Here is a 20,023-nt window from a genome sequence, read left to right on the forward strand (position 1 = left end):
CGTTTCCTGTTTTCTGTGTTGTCTTACTTTCTCTACAAAATGTAGAAAGTTGATGTGGGATGGAGTTTCAGGGGAGACATTTGCCTCCACAACTTCGATTAAATGAATGCGATTCGGTGAGATTGTCTGCCATTAAATGAAGTAAATATGTCCCTATCCTGCCACAAATACCCAGCAATATTTAAGCAAAATGTGGATATTTTGCCTGAAGTAAAGGCTGTGCGGTTTTTGATGGAGATCTGCTGAAGGGAAGGTTTTACTTTGAATCTGAAAAGAGTCACTGGACTCGCAACACTCTGCGCTCCCTGCACAGATGCTGCCAGATCTGCTAAGTTTTTCCAGCAATTTCTTTTTTGGTTTTTTACTTTCAATCTGTTTCTTTTAAATCATTATTTTCAGATGTTCTTCATTCAAAATTAACTTGTAAAATGTTGTAGATCTGCTTCTCAAATCAAAAATTGTTTGCATTTTTAAAATGACAAAACTGCCTTCATACGTCCTTGCCTCATCTGCCATTAGGAGTAGCTGTGGGTTGGGGATGAATGGGGTTAATTTTGGTTCTTGGGATTTTTGATTGAGTGTCTCCCTGAATTGGCATGGTGACAGGTTCCCTGTCCTATTAGGAGCAGTGGGCAGGCTACAAAGCTGAAAGCCTAACCACAAGATTTTCAGCTTGAGAGGAGCACAGTTCCAGTAACTGAGAGGGCAAATCAGCATTGCAGTGGACGGTCAATAGAGTCTTAAATAGAAATGAAAAGTACAGAAATCAATCGGATTCTTCTATGAGGATGTTCGTGAGTGCAGGGCAGAGGTTGGTCATTGGGTTTTTTTTTGCTCCTTGGCTGCAGTCATGCACGGAGACATAGAGAGGACACAGTTCTGCGCTGTGTAGTGTCCTCTGACAGTTGTTGGGTTCCCACTTCCGGTGTTTGCAGCTGGTTCATATGGAGCTGTGATTACATCACTTTGTATGAAAGCTGAAAGGATGGATTTATACAGAACTAAACCGAGGAGGCTGGATGACTTCATGAAACAAAATCTGGAGCTGAGTGAATTTAACTTAGAACTAAGAAATACAGTACATACAATCTGAATTTTCAAGGAAACGATGTTTCATCAAACAACCTGGGATCAAAATTATCAGAGCTGTTAAAGTAAGCTATTTTGTTTTTAACACAGCATGCAGAATAAATAGTGTTTACAATGATGACTATTTACAGTACTCTGAAATTTATACATGTTTCAGAATGAAGCTTTTTTTGATGTGGTTGTGAGTTTTTCAGTATAACTTTCCAGTTTTCTGTGTCGTCCTACCTTCTGTCCAAATGGCCAGAACTTGATGTGTGAGAAAGTTCCAAAGGAAATTGTGGGGTCTCTATGACTTCAATTTAAATGAATGGAATAGATGACATTGTCAATATTTCTTGGGGATTTTCTGCATTTAAGTGAAGTAGATGTGTCCTTGCATAGTTGTGAATTGTTGGGAAAGTCAGACTGAAAAGCCTACTTGTTTTAAGTCTGTGCAGCTTTCAATGTATATCTGCTGAAGGGAAGATTTACTTCAAATCAGTTTCTCTTAAATCACTATTTTCAGCTGATCTTTCAGGAATGGGTAAATAACTGAGACCAAATCAGCATGGTGGTGGCCTCTCAACAAAGTCTTAACAAACTGATTTATAAACTTTTAAATTGAATCTGGTTTCCACGATAAGGATATTAATGCGGTGGGTGGGAGATGTTGGTTCAAAGAATCCCTACGGTGTGGAAACAGGCCATTTGGCCCAACAACTCCACACCGCACTTCTGAAGAGCAGCCCACCCAGACCCATTCTCCACCCCTGCATTTCCCTTGTCTAACCTACCTGACCTAAACATCTCTGGGCACAATGGGCAATTTAGCATAGCCAGTCCACCTACCCTGCCCATCTTTGGACTGTGGGAGGAAACCAGAGCACCCGAAAGAAACCCACGCAGACACGGGGAGAATGTGCAAACTCCACACAGCCAGTCACCCAAGTCTGGAATTGAACCCGGATCCCTGGGGCTGTGAGGCAGCAGTGCTAACCACTGAGCCACCGTGCCACCTTATTTGTTGGGTGGTGTTGGCAGGGAAGTGGGGGGTAGATTGTGAGGGGAGATTGGAAATAGGTTTCTCTCCTTGGCTGCATTCATGCACAGGATGTAGAGAGGGCTCTTAGCCCTGCACAGAGCACTGGGCTCCCACCTCCAAGAAATTGAACTTTCCACAGTCACCTCAGGAAATTGAAAACTGCCAGGCAAGTCATAAGAACATAAGAACTAGGAGCAGGAGTAGGCCATCTGGCCCTTCGAGCCTGCTCCGCCATTCAATAAGATCATGGCTGATCTTTTCGTGGACTCAGATCCATTTACCCGCGTTCTCACCGTATCCCTTAATTCCTTTATTGTTCAAAAAAAATCTACTTTTTTTTAAAAACGTTTATTGAAGTAGTGTCAACTACTTCACTGGGCAAGGAATTCCATAGATTAACAACCGTCTGGGTGAAGAAGTTCCTTCTCAATTCAGTCCTAAATCTGCTCCCTCTAATCTTGAGGCTATGCCCTCTTGTCCTAGCTTCACCTGCCAGTGGAAACATCCTCTCTAATTCTATCTTATCTATTCCGTTCATAATTTTATATGTTTCTATAAGATCCCCCCTCAATCTTCTGAATTCCAATGAATATAATCCCAATCTACTCAGTCTCTCCTCATAAGCTAACCCCTCAACTCCGGAATCAACCTAGTGAGCCTCCTTTGCACCCCCTCCAGTGCCATTACATCCTTTCTCAAGTAAGGAGACCAAAACTGCGCACAGTACTCCAGGTGTGGCCTCACCAGCACCTTGTACAGCTGCAACATAACCTCTCTGCTTTTAATTTCAATCCCTTTAGCAATGAAGGACAAAATTCCATTTGCCTTCCTAATTACTTGTTGTACCTGCAGACCTACCTTCTGTGATTCATGCACAAGGACACCCAGTCCCTCTGCATAGCAGCATGCTGCAACTTTTTACCATTACTCCTACCGAAATGTATGACTTCACATTTATTTACATTGTATTCCATCTGCCAGACCTTTGCCCACTCACTCAATGTATCTATGTTCCTCTGCAAAGTTTCACGGTCCTCTGCACACTTTGCTCTGCCACTCATCTTAGTGTCATCTGCAAACTTTGACACCCTACGCGTGGTCCCCAACTCCAACTCCAACTCATCTATATAAATTGTAAATAATTGCGGTCCCAACACCGATCCCTGAGGCACACCACTAGTCACTGACTGCCAGCTAGAATAGCACTCATTTATCCCCACTCTTTGCTTCCTGTTAGTCAACCAATCCTCTATCCATGCTAATACTTTACCCTTAATGCCATGCATCCTTATCTTATGTAGTAGCCTCTTGTGCGGCACCTTGTCGAAGGCCTTTTGGAAATCTAGGTACACCACATCCACTGGGTCCCCATTGTCCACCTCGCTCGTAATGTCTTCATAGAATTAAGTCCCAGCCATAATACACTTGTTAACAAGGCCCTCACTGTGCCTAACTGACTGACTGCCTCGTGGTAATGTTGCTTGGAAGCTGGCTGCTGGCCACTGGCCATTTTGAAACTGCCTCTGACCCTGATGTTTGGATGGAGGCCAAAGTTTCAACCAAGCGAGGATGTTATCTTAACTCGGGTTCAACAGAAGGAGGAGAAAAACAAATTACAGCAAAATGGTACTAAATGACTTAAAATTATTCAAACCTGCTCACATTGGAAAACGTCGCCATGACAGGTATCGAGAGATCACGTTTCAAATTAATTTCTGATTTGCCATCCACTTTGCCAAGAATTGCCCAAAATATTGTTCTCTACAACCACCACTCTGTCAATTACAAATCTAGGTGTTAAAATTGCAGAGAGTCCTTGTGGTGCTGTGACTTATCAAGGTGATGGCACCTTCACGAAAAGAGGACAAGAGGAAAATAAATCTCATGGTAATAGCAGCAAAAATTGTGCTAGTGTGAATTCTGTCCCAAGCACAATGGTATAGATAGCCTGCAGTGCCTCGATCGCCCTTGAAGACTGATCTTTACAACATTAATGAATGGCTCAATTCACTATCGTTGAACTATTCCTGAATAATTGTCTATTCTTCCTTCACAGGGAGGGTCTTCAGGCAAAGGAACAGCTTTAAGGAATGGTTTAGATGCAGATCTTGTTGTCTTCCTCAGCTGTTTCCAGAGTTTTCAGGAGCAGAGAAACACAAAGCAGGAAATTCTAGAAGAAATTCAGGAAATACTGCAACAGTGTGCTTTAGGCAATGCCTACAAAATCATTGATATTAGCATGAGTTTCACACAGAACAGCAACATCCCTCCAAAGTCTTTGAGCTTTGCAGTAAAATCAAGGAAAAAGTCGAGCAATGTGAATTTTGATGTTTTGCCAGCCTTTGATGTATTCGGTAAGAATTTATGTCAGTGTTATTTTGAAGCTCAGTGGTTAGCACTGCTGCCTCACAACACCATGGACGCGAGTTCGATTCCCACCTCGGGTGACTGTCTGTGTGGAGTTTGCACATTCTCCCTGTGTCGGCGTGGGTTTCCTCCGGGTGCTCCGGTTTCCTCCCACAGTCCAAAGATGTGTAGGTTAGGTGGATTGGCTATGCTAAGTTGCCCATAGTGTCTAGGATGGGAAATGCAAGGATAGGGTAGGGAGTGGGTCTGGGTTGGATGGTCTTCGGAGGGTCTTTGTAGACTGGATGGGCCGAATGGCGTGCTTCCACACTGTAGGGATTCTATGATCTATGATCATTTTATGAAATGTCTGCTACTCTTCAAGAAAGCCAGGAAGAGTGATTTTATTCACATTGCTTCATCACATATGGATGTCACGGTAAGTATAAGGTGGAGAATTAAAATACAAGAATGAGGATAATGAAAACTCATGGTGTAGAATAATATATTGACATGGCTCAAAGGCTGACTAGCTAATAAGAAACAGCGTAGGTTAAAATGGGCTGTTTTCTGCATGGCAGGATGTAATCAGTGCTTTGTCACAGGAGTAGTGCTGCTGTTCAATTGTTCAGAGTTCTATGTAAATTACTTGGATGAAGTGCCCAAAGATATAGTTGCAGCATGTGTTGATGATTCAAATGTAGGTAGGAAGTAAGTTGTGAAGAGGAGGTATGGAAGCTACCAAAGTGATGTAGATGGGTTAAGTGAGTGGCAGAGATCTGAAAAATGGAGTGTAATGTAGGAAAATGTGGAATCCATTTTGGCGGGAAGAATTTAAAAAAAAACAAAGCATTTGATGAGAGACTGTGTCCCCTAGTGCATGAATCAAAAGGTTAGTGTGTAGGTATAGCAAATAATTAGGAAAACTAATAGAATGTTGTTGTTTATTGTGAGGGAAATTGAATACAAAAATAGGAAGGTGTGACAATGCTGTCACTTTAAAAATGTTACTTTGTCCTGGGTTTTTTGAAGAGAAGTTGTAAAGGCAGCAGTTCTAAAGTGGCTACGGGACATGGCCTAAGTCAACAATCAGAGGAGGCCTTTACGTTTTTTTTAGAACAGTTGTTACAATGGAAGGGGAGTGGCCAGTTCTCACAGATCAAGCTCTCTACTTATTTTTTAGCTGTAGCAGTCAGTTGTTTGGTTCCCAGAAGAGTTGGGGCTTCAATAAAATGATTCCTAGCTGTTACATTTTCTGAAATCCCTCCTGATGTTGTTTCCTCCTGGATTGGGCAATTGCCTCTAAGAATCTGTCTCAATTTACCTTTTTTCCAACGGTGTGTTTATGGAATGTTACTGTATTGAAACAGTTGATTAGTAATAGGTACTGTAGCTATTATTCAATTAGGTTTTCCGATATTTAAGTTGTTCTAAATTCCTCTTTCTTTCGTTTATACTTTAACTGTGGTCCATAAGAGGTTATGCTTCATTTATACAGAACACTGGTGACAATCTGCAGCACTTTATACATTTGAAGCAAAGAAGATAGGATCAGGAGTAAGCCTTTTGGCCCATTGAACCTGTCCTGCCACTTGCTACGATCATAGCTAATATCCATCTTGATAGTCTGTTCCTGCTCTTGCTATGTCCCCATTTCCTTTGCTATTTCCAACTCCTTTTCGAAATCATACAAAGTTTTGTCCTTCACTGCTTTCTGTGGTAGCAGATTCAACTCCTGGTTCTAGACTCCTTTGCTATCAGGAACATTCTCCTGCATCTGCCTTGTCCAGACCTGTCAGAATTTCAAAGGTTTCTATGAGATCACTCCCTCATTTTTGTGAACTCAGCGCATATAATCCTTACTGATTCAACCTTAAGCATCAGTCCTGCTGTTCCAGAAATTAGTCTGGTAAACCTTTGCTGCACTCACTACATAGCAAGGACATCCTTCCTCAGATAAGGAACTGTGTGCAATATTCCAGGTGTGGTCTCATGAAAGCATTGTATAATTGCACCAAGACATCCCTGCTTGTATACTCGAATCCTCTAGCTATGCAGGCCAACATACCAATTGCCTCTTTACTGCCTGCTGCACCTGTATGCTTAACCTTCAGCAACTGTGTTCAGGGATGTCCAGGTCCTGTTCCACATCCTCCTTAACTCAGTTTGGACCCATGGAGATAATATTCTGCCTTCCTGTTTTTGCAAATAAAATTGATAAGTGTTGGGAGTTTTATTTATGGAAGGATGTAAATATGTTGGAAACAGTTATGAGGTTGCCTATACTCGTTCCTGGAGTGGGCCAATTGTCTGATGAGGAAAGGTTGGACAAGCTAGCCTTGTACCTGCTGGGGTTTAGGAGAATAAATGGATGGTATGAATGAAACACAAAATTCTGAGCGATCTTGACAGTGTGGATATGCAAAGTTTGCTTCCTCTTCTGAAAGAATATAGAACTAGGCTCATTGTTTCAAAATAAGGGGTCACCCCTTAACAAAGATAATGAGAGTTTCTTTTTTCTTAAAAGTCTTCAGTCTTTGGATCTCTCTTCACCAAAGGCAGAAGTCAATAAAGTCTTGATAAGCAAGCAAATGAAAGTGCTCCGGGATAGACCTGAACGCGGAGTAATCAGATCAGCCATGATCTTATTGAGCAACAAAGCAAGCTTGAAAGGATGAGTGGCCTACTCCTGACTTTTAGTTTGTCTGTTCATATGATGGGCTTGGGTTGATGGGTGGCAAACTGAACTGAGCTGTTTGAAATGGTCATCGACTCTGTGTTTGGTCTCTCTAGTGTAAAGGAAAGCAGACTACAAACAGCATGTATAGCAGGTTCAGTTAAGGAAATTGCAGCCATGTCTGGGAAGACTTTTTGGGGCGTTAGACAGTGAGAAAGGAGGAGATAAATGCTGAGTTGTTATATTTGTGGAGAAACGTGCTGCAGAAAATGGAGGGTTGTTTAGGCTGGTTGGTCAGTGAACCAGGCTGATGTGGATCAATTGGTCCACTTAAAGCTGCAAGAAGGAAAACAAAAATTATTTTTGGTGGTGGCATTGCATGGAAGTGGTGCAAATGGTCACCATTTTCATCAAATCCACCCTGTCAAGGTGGTCCCTTTTAATACAAGGGCTGTAGGGTAGGAGATGATGACCAGCATACCCCTATTGTGGTTCTGGAATGAGGAGATACGAGAAGTGTATGAAATGTAACAGATATCAAACAACAAATGTAAACTAAAAGAATGACAATAGATGACTTGACCTTGAGGAATGAGATAACTACACCCTGCTTATAACAGATGACCACAAATGATGCAGTTTCTGTTGCTCAAATGTTTTGATTTCTTACAGAGGAATCATGTGATGCAAATGAAGCCCATCTCAAGCTAATGAAACTTGTAAGTGAATATGGCGATCCATGTCGTGAATTTTCAGTCTGTTTTACTGAGCTTCAGAGGAAATTTGTGAAGCAATGAGATGAAAAACTTAGACTTGATTCAGCTGCTAAAATATTGATACAAAGAGGTGAGTGATTGGGGAACATGGCAAATGTAAATGCTTGAAAGATATGGGAGGACTGTAACCCACGCAAAAAGATGGTTTCCTCTTTGAATCTTTTAAGGAATGTACATAATGTGCTGTTTCTCTTGGAGCTCCACCAATCTCTGCTAAATGTACAGTAAAAGAAAAGGTTGGTGTCATAAGCCATATAAAAGAAGTGCCCATATTTTTAACAGTTGAACAATCTAGCCTCCCCTCTACTGGAAACTGGCTTTGCTTGAAATTGTTGGAATGACTTGAGAGGAAGGGGAGATTGTGTACACCTTCAGCTTGGGTTAAATACATCTCAGAATCAGATTGTGATTCTCCAATGTCTTAAAATATGAATTCCCTGGTGCCATGCTGTGTAGAGGAGCTGTATTCAAATTGAATGGAGGTTAGTCCTTTTAACATGCACATATTTGAACATGGTTTTACATTTTAATTGAGGATATGGGATTTTATCCTTAAATCTTTAACACTCCTTTGTGTCTTTGAGTGACCATCTCAGTTTACTTGAACTTGCTCAATCTTCTCAATAGAAAAGGCTGCATCTAATTGATGAGCACTCAGGGGCTCCAAAATACATTTTTGTTTTAATTTTGTAAGTTAATTCATTGCTGAACAACCAACTGAGCAACGATGAGGTGGAAATTGCTTTTACAGTGCCCATTTTCTGAATGGGAAATGGAAACAAAAATGACTAATTTCACCCAACAATGCATGATATAAAACTGACGCCATAATAGCCACGGACAATTTGCAGGTGAGTCAGGGATCGTTCTGTTACTTGAATATGTAAATGAGGCATTTAATACCTGTCTGCACCTTTTAAGCACTTTGGTTGGTATTGCAAGGTTCCTTCAGATTTTTTGCTTTTTCATGCAGCTTCTCCATACGACTGACTTCAGACCGAGATAGAGCAACACATGGACGAGTCTTTATGTTCCACAACTTTGCTGAGAGCTGCTATCAGCCCACCATTATTCACCTCCCTAACTTCTTGCTGTGTGACAACTGGTTGCTGCATTGCAATTTCAAAATACCTGTTGGGAAAAACAATGGAAAATATTGAAGTTGCGAATGGTCATGTGTATCTAATTCCAAGTGCTTGCTTTCTGTTTAGCCCTGACAAGGACAGTTTGTCTCCTCAGATTTACCTTTGTGGAGAAATACTGAACAGAGATCATGTGTCATTCCAATGCAAGGGCAAAAAGAGGACAATGTGAGCAGATCTTGTGGATTTCTTGGTGGACGATGAGACTGCAGCATTTGTTTGGGCCAAGCACAGTCAGGCCTGGCAGGGATGTGATTGATTCATTGTCATATGTACTGAAATACAGTGAAAATCTTTGTTTACAAGCAGTACAGGCAGATCTCAGCAAGCAAAGGATGTACAGATCAAAAATATTTAGAAGCATAACGGTTACATTATTTGAGGCTACAGTCCATTCAACAGTCTGATGACGGCCAAAAAGAATCTGTTCCTGAACCTGTTTGTGCATGTGTTCAGGCTTCTGTGCCTTCTGCCTGACAGAAGAGGTTGTACGAGGTCATTACCAGCATGTGATAGCCACCTTCTCGCGGCAGTGAGACATGTAAACAGAGTCCGTGGATGGAGGGTTGGCTTCCGTGATCAAGTGTGCACCCACCTTAAATAGATTTTTATAGTCTTGGGCAGAGCAGTTCCCATACCAGGCCATTATGCACCTGGACAGTATGCGTTCAGTAGTGCATCTGTAGAAGTTGGTGTGGCACCTTGTGGACATGCTAAATTTCCTGAGCTGTCTGAGGAGGAAGAAGAGGCGTTGTTGTGCCTTCTTGACTGTCGCATTTACATGGAAAGTCCAGCACAGGTAGTTTGTTAAAATCAGTCCGAGGAACTGTCTCAAACTCAGTGCCGTTGATGTAGATGGGGGCGTGTTCTCCTCCTTTCTGTCTGAAGTCGCTGATCAGTTCTTTAGTTTTGCCGATGTGCAAACTGTCCCTCAATGAAAACAATGTCTCTGAGCCCTCTATCTCCCTTCTGTATTTTGACTCGTCCTTGTTAGATATCTGTCCCACAACAGTGGTGTCATCAGCGAGCTTGAAGATGATGTTTGTTAGGAATTTGATAACACGGTCGCAGGTGTACAGGGAGTTCGATAGGGGGCTAGGGACGCATCCTTGGAGGGATTCAGTGTTGAGTGTTATTGTGGAGGAGGTGCAGTTACTTGTCCTCACTGATTGCAGCCTATGGGTCAGAAAGCTGAGGATCCAGTTGCAGAGGGCAGAGCCGAGACCAAGGTCATGAAGTTTTGATTTTGAAATAGATGTAGGAAGTGCTGGAGAAACTCAGCAGGTCTAGCAACATCTTTGGAGCGAGAAACAGTTCAGGTTTTGAATTCAACATGACACTTTTTCAGAACTGAAAATGATTGCAAAATGGTTTGTATGCTGCTGTCAGAGTGGGAGGAAGAATGATAATGAAGGTGCCCAGAGCAAAAGGCAAAGGGTGGCTAATGCTGGTGAAGGAGAGATTGACTGACGGGGATAAAAATGAAGATGTGAAATGGAGAAAATGGGTCCACTCTGCTGAGAGCAAAGTCAACAGATACAAACAAGATATGTCTGGAAGGGGATATAAGAAAAATGGAGGCCATGCCAGGAATGTTAATGTTCTCAGAGGCAGAAACAGAAGTACAAGGTGGGAGGTGGCATGAATAATTTTAATGTCATGTTGTGTATTCACACAAGCCACGGAAATCTGAGCTGGCTCCTAGTGAACGTCTGCCTGCTAAGTATGCGGTAGCAATCTAATTGACCTTTAATATCGGCACCTTGGCATCTCTCGGTGTCAAGTAAGTGACATGCTGACCACGCTACTTGAATATGATGGAGTCAGCAATAACCCAACACTCTGGTTGTGTAGTGAAAATATTGCCAATGAGCCCTCATGTAGGACTACATTCTCATCTGCACATTATCATTCTCATTTCCTTAACACCCAATAAGAACTTTTGCTGCATTTCTTCCCCAGCTAGAGTCTTAAAATCTTTTCCTGTGTTTACAGTTCTCCAAATCACTTCCATTTATTTGCTGTACTCTGTATCTGCAACTCCCTCCAGTCTTTTTTCCAGCTCATGTTCACCTTTCTACATTATAAATTGGCAGCACAGTGGATGAGTAGTTAGCACTGCTGCCTCACAGTGCCAGAGACCCAGGTTCGATTCCACCCTCTGGTGCCTGCCTGTGTGAAGTTTGCACAATCTCCCTCTGTTTATGTGGGTTTCCTCTCACAGTTCAAAGATGCACAAGTTAGGTGGATTGGCCATGCTAAATTTCCTGTAGTGTCAATGGATGTACAGGCAAGGTGAATTAGGCATAGGAAATACAGGGTTACAAGGATGGGGGAGGCCGGTGGGTCTGTGTGGGATGCACTTCGGAGAGTCGGTGTGGACTCGATGAGCCAAATGGCCAGCTTCCACACTGTAGGGATTCTGATTCAGTGATCTGAGATTATGACCACTGGTCAGAATGAATGAATACAGTTCACAACACAATTACAGATTAGAAAGATGGGTCTTTCTAGATTGAAAGCACTTTCTATAGTATCCTTTGGTTATCATTATAGTTCCACAGAAAGGGTTTGAAACTACATCTTGGCCCAAACAAAGTCCCTGGTAAAGGTGAATTTAAGAGTCTGGACTTGAATACTTTGAATTCATGTGTCCTTGGGTCAGTATTCTAAGTGAGAAGTAGTACACTAGTTTCCTCATGAGTGAAGGAAGATTGTGTTTTTCTGAGATTGTGTTTCTATGTTCTGGACAACAGCTCCCAGGTCTTTCCACAGGTATACATTGTTTTGAAGCAGTCTGAGGCAGTCTTGAGTTGTGACACGTGTCATCTGCTTTGAGTTTAAAACCTCAATAATACACCATGGTAGAAAGCCCTTTAAATACATGGGGAGGTTAACAGCGAAGCTATTGGCAGAGGAACACAAATCATCCAGGAATTTATGGTGATTCATAGATCAAGAGTTATCCCAATCTCATTACAAATTGCTGGATTGTTTTCACAACAATTACCATTAAACTCAGTGTTATTTTGCTAACAATCCCAGGCCTGTGCTTATTGGGTGTGGTTTTATTTAGCAGGCTAATAATTCTTGACCCAGGCGATCCAGCTAATAATGTGGCTTTGTCTGCTGGATGGCATGTGATGGTCAATGAGACCATGAAATGGCTGCATTCTCCATGTGTCTCTGGAGTCCAAGCGTGGAAAGTCCAGGTAAATGGTTTTAGGAAAGTATTGACAATAGGCACTATATATTAGAGAAATTCTGTACAAGGATTATTAAATCTCGAAGATGCTGCTGTCTTGACTTCACTCAAGAAACATAAAATAAATTAGTCAAATATTTCACAGCCACATCAATAAAAGAGGAATGCTGTGATGGTAATAGGGCCAATAAGGCATCGTTAGGATAATATCACAGGTGATGATATCGGGATGCCAGAAACATGAAATAATTATTTTGTGTTTGTATGCACCAGAGATAGAACTGGTAGACATGTCACTGAATGATGAAAGGCAATCTGATGAGTCCAGATCAAAGAGAGTTCTGTTGAATAAAAAAGGATTCTAATGTTAAGGCCCTAGGTTCAGACAGGCTGTTTCCGTATGGTTTAAAACAATATAGAATGAGATAGCAAAGATATGTCTATCCATTTAATAATTTATAGGAAAAGGTGTAATATGAGCGGACTGGCAGAAAGCTAATGTAATATATTTAAAATGTGGAAGTGCTGGTGTTGGACTGGGGTGGACAAAGTTGGAAGTCACATGACATGAGGTTTATTTGAAATCATGAAGGAGCAGCACTCCAAAAGCTTGTCATTTCAAATGAACCTCTTGGACTATAACCTGTTGTCGTGTGACTTCTGACTTTGTATTTAAAATGGGATTAGAATATGTCCATGGAATTACAGACCAGTGAGATTAACATCAGTGACAGGAGATATACTGGAATTCTCACAAAAGGAGAGATGAGAAGAAAATGAGAGATACGAAAATGAATAGTGAGAATGTATTTCAAGAATGAAAGCCTTGCTTGACCAAATGTCTTACTATTAAAGTTGGAATAATTCAGCTCACCAGCAATGCCAGAATTTTGATTGAATTCAAAAAATAACAATTCAATACAGCACAGGAACAGGCCCTTTGGACCGCCAAGCCTGCACCGATTCCTACTCCTTATTTAGATCTGCCACTTATTGCCCATATATGGTTTCTATCCCTCTATGTGCTTCCTGCTCAGCTGTCTATTAAGATATGCCTTAAACATTGCTAATGTGCCTGCTTCCACCACCTCCACTGCTAGTGTGTTCTGGGCACCCACCATATGGGTGAAAAATTTTCCCCGCACTTCTCCCCGAGATGATAAATCCTAGGTGGATTCTTGAATAGTTCAACCTCTTCATGGAAACAGACCTACTAACAGACCTCTTGAGGTAAATTCCCATGTGTTTGATATATTCCAAGTGTAAGAGCGTATCAGTTGGAATAAAATGGTGTAATTTAGAACATATGACTGTAAATGATCTTGATCCAGAGGTCAAGTGTTCAAAGCCCATCACTGCATGTTAAGTGTGTGTGTGTGTGTGTGTGTGTAGGCAATACAGGGGTTAAAGCAACTTCCTACAGATTGTACAAACTGAAATACACAAAAACCATACTGCGTATTTTCAAAAATGTGTGGTGCTGCCCAAAATCCAAGCTATGCTACTACCAAAGAAAAAACATGACCCCATAAGGTTTACATGCAAAGTGGTTAAGATCAGAAAACTGGAAAACAATATTGTGGATTGAAAGCATTTAAGGAAAAGCTCTACCATCCGGTATGTCTCAGAACTACAATCCTGCAGCTCACCCCATCCTTCCAATTCTCCACCAAGCCCCTTTCCTGTGCCAGGAGTGGGTGGAGGAATGGGGGGTGGCACCTCACAATCAGACTAACCTCTTCAGGCCCAGTAATATGTATTGCAACAGCCATTGTATCAAGAAACATGCAAAACAGGAAGGAAAGGCTAATTGTGTCTGTGTCAGCTCTTTGAAAGAGGTCTCTTAATTATTCAAACCCTGTCCCCTGAAAGTTTCTCTTTTGAGGTATCTATTTTGTATTCTTTTGAAGACTACTATTGACTCAGCTTGCTCAAAATGACAATAGATTAACTACTAAATGCATTGTAAAGTTTTCTTCACAACAATGGGCCCATCAATCTGTGCTCTATTCAAACAAAAACTGAAAGGGCTGCAGATGCTGTAAATCAGGAACAAAAACAGTAGTTGCTGGAAAAGCTCAGCAGGGCTGGCAGCATTTATAAAGAAAAAATCAGAGTTAACGTTCCAAGTCTGATGACCATTCCTCAGAACTGATGGTAGCTGGGAAAAGTTGGTTTATACGCAGAAAATAAGGAGGCTGGATGAGGTAGGGAGTAAACGATAGGATAAAGGATAGAGTCCAAAGAGAGAGAAGAACAGTTGCATAGACAAGGGAGTTGATAACGATCTGGCTAGGAGAGTGAGTGGCTGTTAATGTGGACTGTTAGTGACTAACAATAGTGTGTAATGGCAGACTATGTGATAACAAGGCCTGGTGCGTGGGGTAGGGGGCTAGGACATGGGAGAGTTTAGGCCCTAAAATTATTTATTTATATCGATAAGATTATATCGATATCGAGACTGGAGGGTCCTCAAGCAGAAAATGAGGCGTTGTTCTTCCAGCTTGCGTTAAGCTTCGCTGGAACACTGCAGCAAGCCAGAGACAGATGTTGGCCAGGGAACAGGGTGGTGTGTTAAAGTGACAGGCAACTAGACACTCAGGGTCTTTTTTGTGAGCAGAATATAGATTTCTGTGAAACAGTCACCCCATCTATGTTTCGTTCCCCAGTGTAGGGAGACCACATTGTGAGCAGCGAATGCAGTAAACTAGATTCTGGGGAAGTGCAGATGAAGTGTTGCTTCATCTGGAAGGTATGTTTGGGCCCTTGGATAGTGGGGAGGGAGGAGGTAAACAGGCAGGTACTGCACCCTCGCTGGTTACAGGGCAATGTGCCGGATGGCTGTTGGGGGTGAAGGAAGAGTGGACCAGGATGTCCTGGAGGGAACAGTCCCTGCGGAAGACAGACTAGGGAGGGGAGGGCAATATGTGTCTGACGGTGGCGGAAATGGCGTCTGATGATCTTCTGGATGTGGATGCTGGTGGGATGGTAGGTCAGGACAAGGGGAACCATATTGCTATTGCTGGAGGGAAGAGAACGGGTGAAGGTGGAAGTGGAGCGGATGGATTGGACCCGGCTGGGGGCCCTGTCAACAATGGTACCTGGGAATCCTCGGTTGAGGAAGAAGGTGGACATTTTGGAGGCTCCCTTGTCGATGTTGGCCTCATCTGAACAGATGCGACGGAGACGGAAGTACTTAGAGAATGGGATGAAGTCTTTACAGGAAGCAGGGTGTGAGAATGTATAGTCCAGGTAACTGTGGGAGTCAATGGGTTTGTAATGGATATTAGCGGCCAGTCCATCCCCAGAAATGGAAACACAGATGTCAAGGAAGGGAAATGATGAGTCAGAGATAGACCAGGTGAAAGTGAGGGCGGGGTGAAAATTGAAGCGAAATCAATTAATTTTTCCAGTTCCAGACGAGAGAGGGAAGCAGCATTGATGATGTCACTGATATATCAGAGAAAGAGTTGTGGGTGGGGGCTGGAACAAGGAATATTCCACGTACCCCATGAAGAGACAGGCATAACTGGGGCCCATGTGGGTACCCATAGCAACCCCTCTTACCTGAAGAAAATGAGAGGAGTTGAAAGAGAAATTGTTGAGGGTGAGGACAAGCTCAGCCAAGCGGAGGAGGGTGGTGGTGGGTGGGGATGGTTCAGGTCTTTGCTCCAGGAAGAAGCGGAGAGCCCTAACGTCTTCCTGGTGGGGAATGGATGTGTAAAGGGATGGACGCCCATGGTAGAGAGAGGCGGCTGGAACTTACAAACGAGAAATTTTGAAACTGGTGTAAAGTGTCAGAGGAATCACGGATGTATGTGGGCAGAGATTGGACCAGGGTGAGAAGACTGAGTCAGGGTCAGAATAGATGAGTTCTGTGGGTCAGGATCAGGCTGAAACAACAAGTCTGCCCAGACAGGCCTGTTTGTGGATTTTTGGAAGGAGGTAGAAGCAAGCTGTGTGGGGCCGGGGACTATCAGCTTGGAGGCCGGGGTGGGGAGGTCACCAGATGAAATGAGATCAGTTACAATAGTTGATACGATGGTCTAATGTGTCACAGTGGGGTCATGGTCCAGGGGAAGATAGAAGGAGGTATCTGAGAGCTAGTGCTGAGCATCTGCAATGTAGAGGTCAGTACGTCAGACTACAACAGCACCACCCTTATCGGCAGGTGTAATACAAAAATCAGGGTTCAACCTGAGTGCATGCGGTGCAGTCAGTTCAAAGGGAGATGGGTTGGATTTGACGAGGGGGTCTGAGAAGTTGAGGTGACCAATATCACATCAACCGTTCTCAACGAATAGATCGAGTGCAGGTAAAAGGCCAAAGGGAGGGGTCCAGGTGGATGGAGAGTGTTGGAACTGGGTGAAGGGGTCTGTGGGACGGGGAGAGGACGCTTGTCCAAAGAAATGGGCGTGGAGGCCAAGATGGCAGAAGAAGAGTTTGACGTCATGTTATGCCCGAAATTTGTTGAAATGGAGGAATAAAGCTTAGGCCTTTGCTGAGGTCAGAATGTTCAACATCGGAGAGCAGAAGGTTAGGAAGGGATGGTGAATACCCGACAGCGGATGAGGTTGGGGAAGGGGTGGAGTCAGGGGGAAGGGGTGGAGTCAGAGGGAAGGGGAGGAGAGGAAGGTGTGTGTGTGCGCGTGCTTTCATTCAAATGAGCATTCCTCTTTCTGATCTTTTGGACAAGGAAAACGTGGACAACGTGAGGGAGATCTTTTTATTAGCAAGGTGTTAAGGCCCTGGACTTCACTGCCTCCATGACTCGGAGAAACCAAGATCTCGGACAGGGTGGTTCCTTGGGACCCAGGGACAGTTGTACTTGGCCAGGGGAAGGGCCTGGGATTTCTGCCGCTGGCCCTGGTCAATGCTGAGATGATCAGTGATTTCATAAGGAAATTGGACAAGCAGTCAAGGGAAATAAGCATTTAGGGATACAAGGACAGAATGGGATTTGAGTGGACCACTCTACTGAGAGTGAACATAAACCTGATTGGCCAAAAAAGCTTCTCTCTGCGTCCCGAATTGTTATTTAGTATTGCCACCCAGTTTCAAGTTGACATTTGTACCTGGTGTCGATGCAGTTGGCATTTTTTTTTAAATCACTAGCTTTTGTTGTCTTCATTATATGTTGTTTTGTTGGAAATGAACTGTTCAATTGAAATTTCAATAAAATCCCTGATTTTATACACTACAACCTTTGTATTTTCATTGTATTACTTTACAGAAACTTTACACCACACACACACCCCCTCCCACCCTCAGCAGGCACATTTGAGGCCAGAAATGGGTAAAAAATGACTGGCTAGTAATCCACTGCCTTCCTTTTCACCCCAGTGAGTGGTTCTGGTCTCCTCTGGCCCATCCACATTTAAGCACGTTGAAACCCTTAACCCGGAATTCCCTCCCTAAGGGCATTGTGGGTCAAAATACAGCACGTCGCCTGAAGTGGTTCAAGAAGGCAGCTCACCACCACTTTCTCAAGGGCAACTACGGGGTAGGCAATAAATGCTGGCCCAGCCATCCACACTCTTCTCTCACAAATGAATAACAGAATTTATCGACTTGGGGCCTGGTCTATCTCTGCCTCTGTTGCTATCATATGGTTGGCAGTGGAAGGCAATTGAGAGTGGGCATGTTGTGCTTTCACCAACTCTGATGAAGGCTCAGTGCCCTGTGTGCATTCCCCCTCTCCAAGATGACAACACTCAGTTGTGCCTTTTGCTGGGAACCTGATCCCTTCCCACCCAAAAGTCCCAGGCAGACTGAGTAGCACCCACTCCTCAATGGCATGTCCCCAAAATGTAAATGTTCAACAGAATCACCAAGCTTTAACTGTTATTTTGAATAAAAACAGAGATTCCCACCAGGTTTTATCAGCAAACACAAAAGCTTTTTTATTATCAATAGACGTTAACACGTGGGAAAATGGGTTATCAACTACTACTACGTAAATTAACACTTAAAACCCAAACCCACACACATTCAAACACAGACAGGGCAAGAAGAGGCATACAGCTCTGCAGAGATATGGGTGGGGCAGAAAGGTAAAAGAAAACAGCTTGTGTATGAAGAGCCCAAACGCAGGGTTGAAATGAGGTGACTTTCTCACAATTCTTTTGGTTTCTGTCAATAAGATCATGTTGCTGTTGGCCGCAGGGCAACATCTTCTTTTGGTTGGTCAGTCAGTCACAGACCCTGAATTTAACTGAGTTAGCAGTTCAGTCTCCAAAGACTTTGAGCACTGTCTTTACTCACAGGGATAGAAGGGGAGAGAATGAAAGCATGAGAGCACAGCTCCTTCGCCAAACTTTTGACATCTGCAGGATCTTTTTTTCTTTGCCATACAGAGAGATCTGTCTTTGTTGCAAAATTCTTGGAAGTCTCTTTGCAAATGCCCCACTGCCCAGTCTCTGGCAAAACATAAAGTAACAGACAAATTAGCTGTAGCTAGGCAATGCGCAGCCCAATGCTCCTTCCACCAGTTTGTCTCGGAAAAGTAACCAACCCATCTTATCTCTCTCTCCCTCTCTAAACAATTCCATTTTCCCGAAGATCTCTCGAACTTTTGAAAACATAAATCAATCACAACACTTCCACTTTTTACTGTCGAGTTCTAAGAGGTCACACGGTAAACTCTCTGTGCCCCGGGTAGTGTCCATTTGCTTTTCCAGCTTTCTTTCCAAGATGTATATGTGATTCCAACTGCATGAAGATTGTCTGGCACTGTTCATGGATGGGACTCTTTCTGCTGAGGAGTGAGGGTTTGACTGTGAGCTTGTTAAAGCCTCCAGCAGTGTTGTATCACTGCAGGACTGGTAGATTTGTTAAAGTTGGTCGGTTTGGTTGTGTTGACTTGACTGTCACTCATACTGATTTTCATAAACGCCACGTTCCTGGAATCCTCATAATGTCAAATTTAAGCTAAATATTGAAGATCAAAATAGCTGGTCCTCCAGAAACCTCTTGAGTTGGCCTTGCAAGCAGCCAAAGCAATATGGAGAGGAGAATATCAGTGTTCACTCTCCTGGTAGTAGACTATAGGATCAGTTCTGAAGAAGAGCCATACCACACTGGAAATGTTCACTCTCTTTTTCTCTCTGCACAGATGCTGCAGGGTCTGCTGAGTTTCTCCAGCATTCTGTGTTAGTTATAGGGTCAAGATTTGTATTTCACACAACCTTCATCTATGACGTAACTCTTACTGAACTAATGCCATGATAAATTAGTCTCAGATTAGTCTGAAAATCCCAATTCTTCTTCGTTCAGAGCTTCATTCTTTCAGGCAAGTGTGTAAATTCTCTTAGGAATGCAAGCGAGTTTTGCTATTTCCCAGATTTCACGTGACACGTGCCTCCAGATTGAGTCATTTTTAATACTCTCTTTGGTGAGTTCTCAAGTGCAGATAATTGTTATCAGCCTTAAAAGTATAATCATTCCTTTATCCTCCACTTCACACTTGAAAGAAAAAGTGAGCAATATCCCTAATGGGATGTTGTTTGCATTAAGCTGACATTATCGGGAACTGCCCATTCAAACATGAACATTGTGTGGGTCACCATCTGCTGGTCACAGCGAAATATGCGCCACCAGCCCCAGAAATGTCAGCGAGAACAGAAAATCGAAACTGAACCCGCTAATGTAATGACGGGGAAATAGAAACTTGCTGCGTCACCTGCAGTCTTTAAAATATTTTACCACATCCGAAACTTCAGTTTTCACATTCGTCTCTGTAGCGTGAGAGGTGAGTAACCTTGCAGC

General features: G+C 43.0%; 1 protein-coding gene across 1 annotated transcript in view; it reads left to right on the forward strand.

Moving 5' to 3' along the window:
* The first annotated feature begins 985 nt into the window (after window positions 1-985).
* The window catches only part of LOC125485997 (2'-5'-oligoadenylate synthase-like protein 2), a 29,589-nt gene continuing 10,551 nt past the window's right edge, over window positions 986-20,023 (forward strand). The window contains 4 exon segments of the mRNA XM_048611734.1: window positions 986-1,089; window positions 1,091-1,154; window positions 4,167-4,464; window positions 7,806-7,928. Of these exon segments, the coding sequence (XP_048467691.1) occupies window positions 986-1,089; window positions 1,091-1,154; window positions 4,167-4,464; window positions 7,806-7,928 (589 nt within the window).

Source organism: Rhincodon typus, chromosome 24 (genome assembly GCF_021869965.1).
Source record: "Rhincodon typus isolate 14 chromosome 24, sRhiTyp1.1, whole genome shotgun sequence".
NCBI lineage: Eukaryota > Metazoa > Chordata > Chondrichthyes > Orectolobiformes > Rhincodontidae > Rhincodon > Rhincodon typus.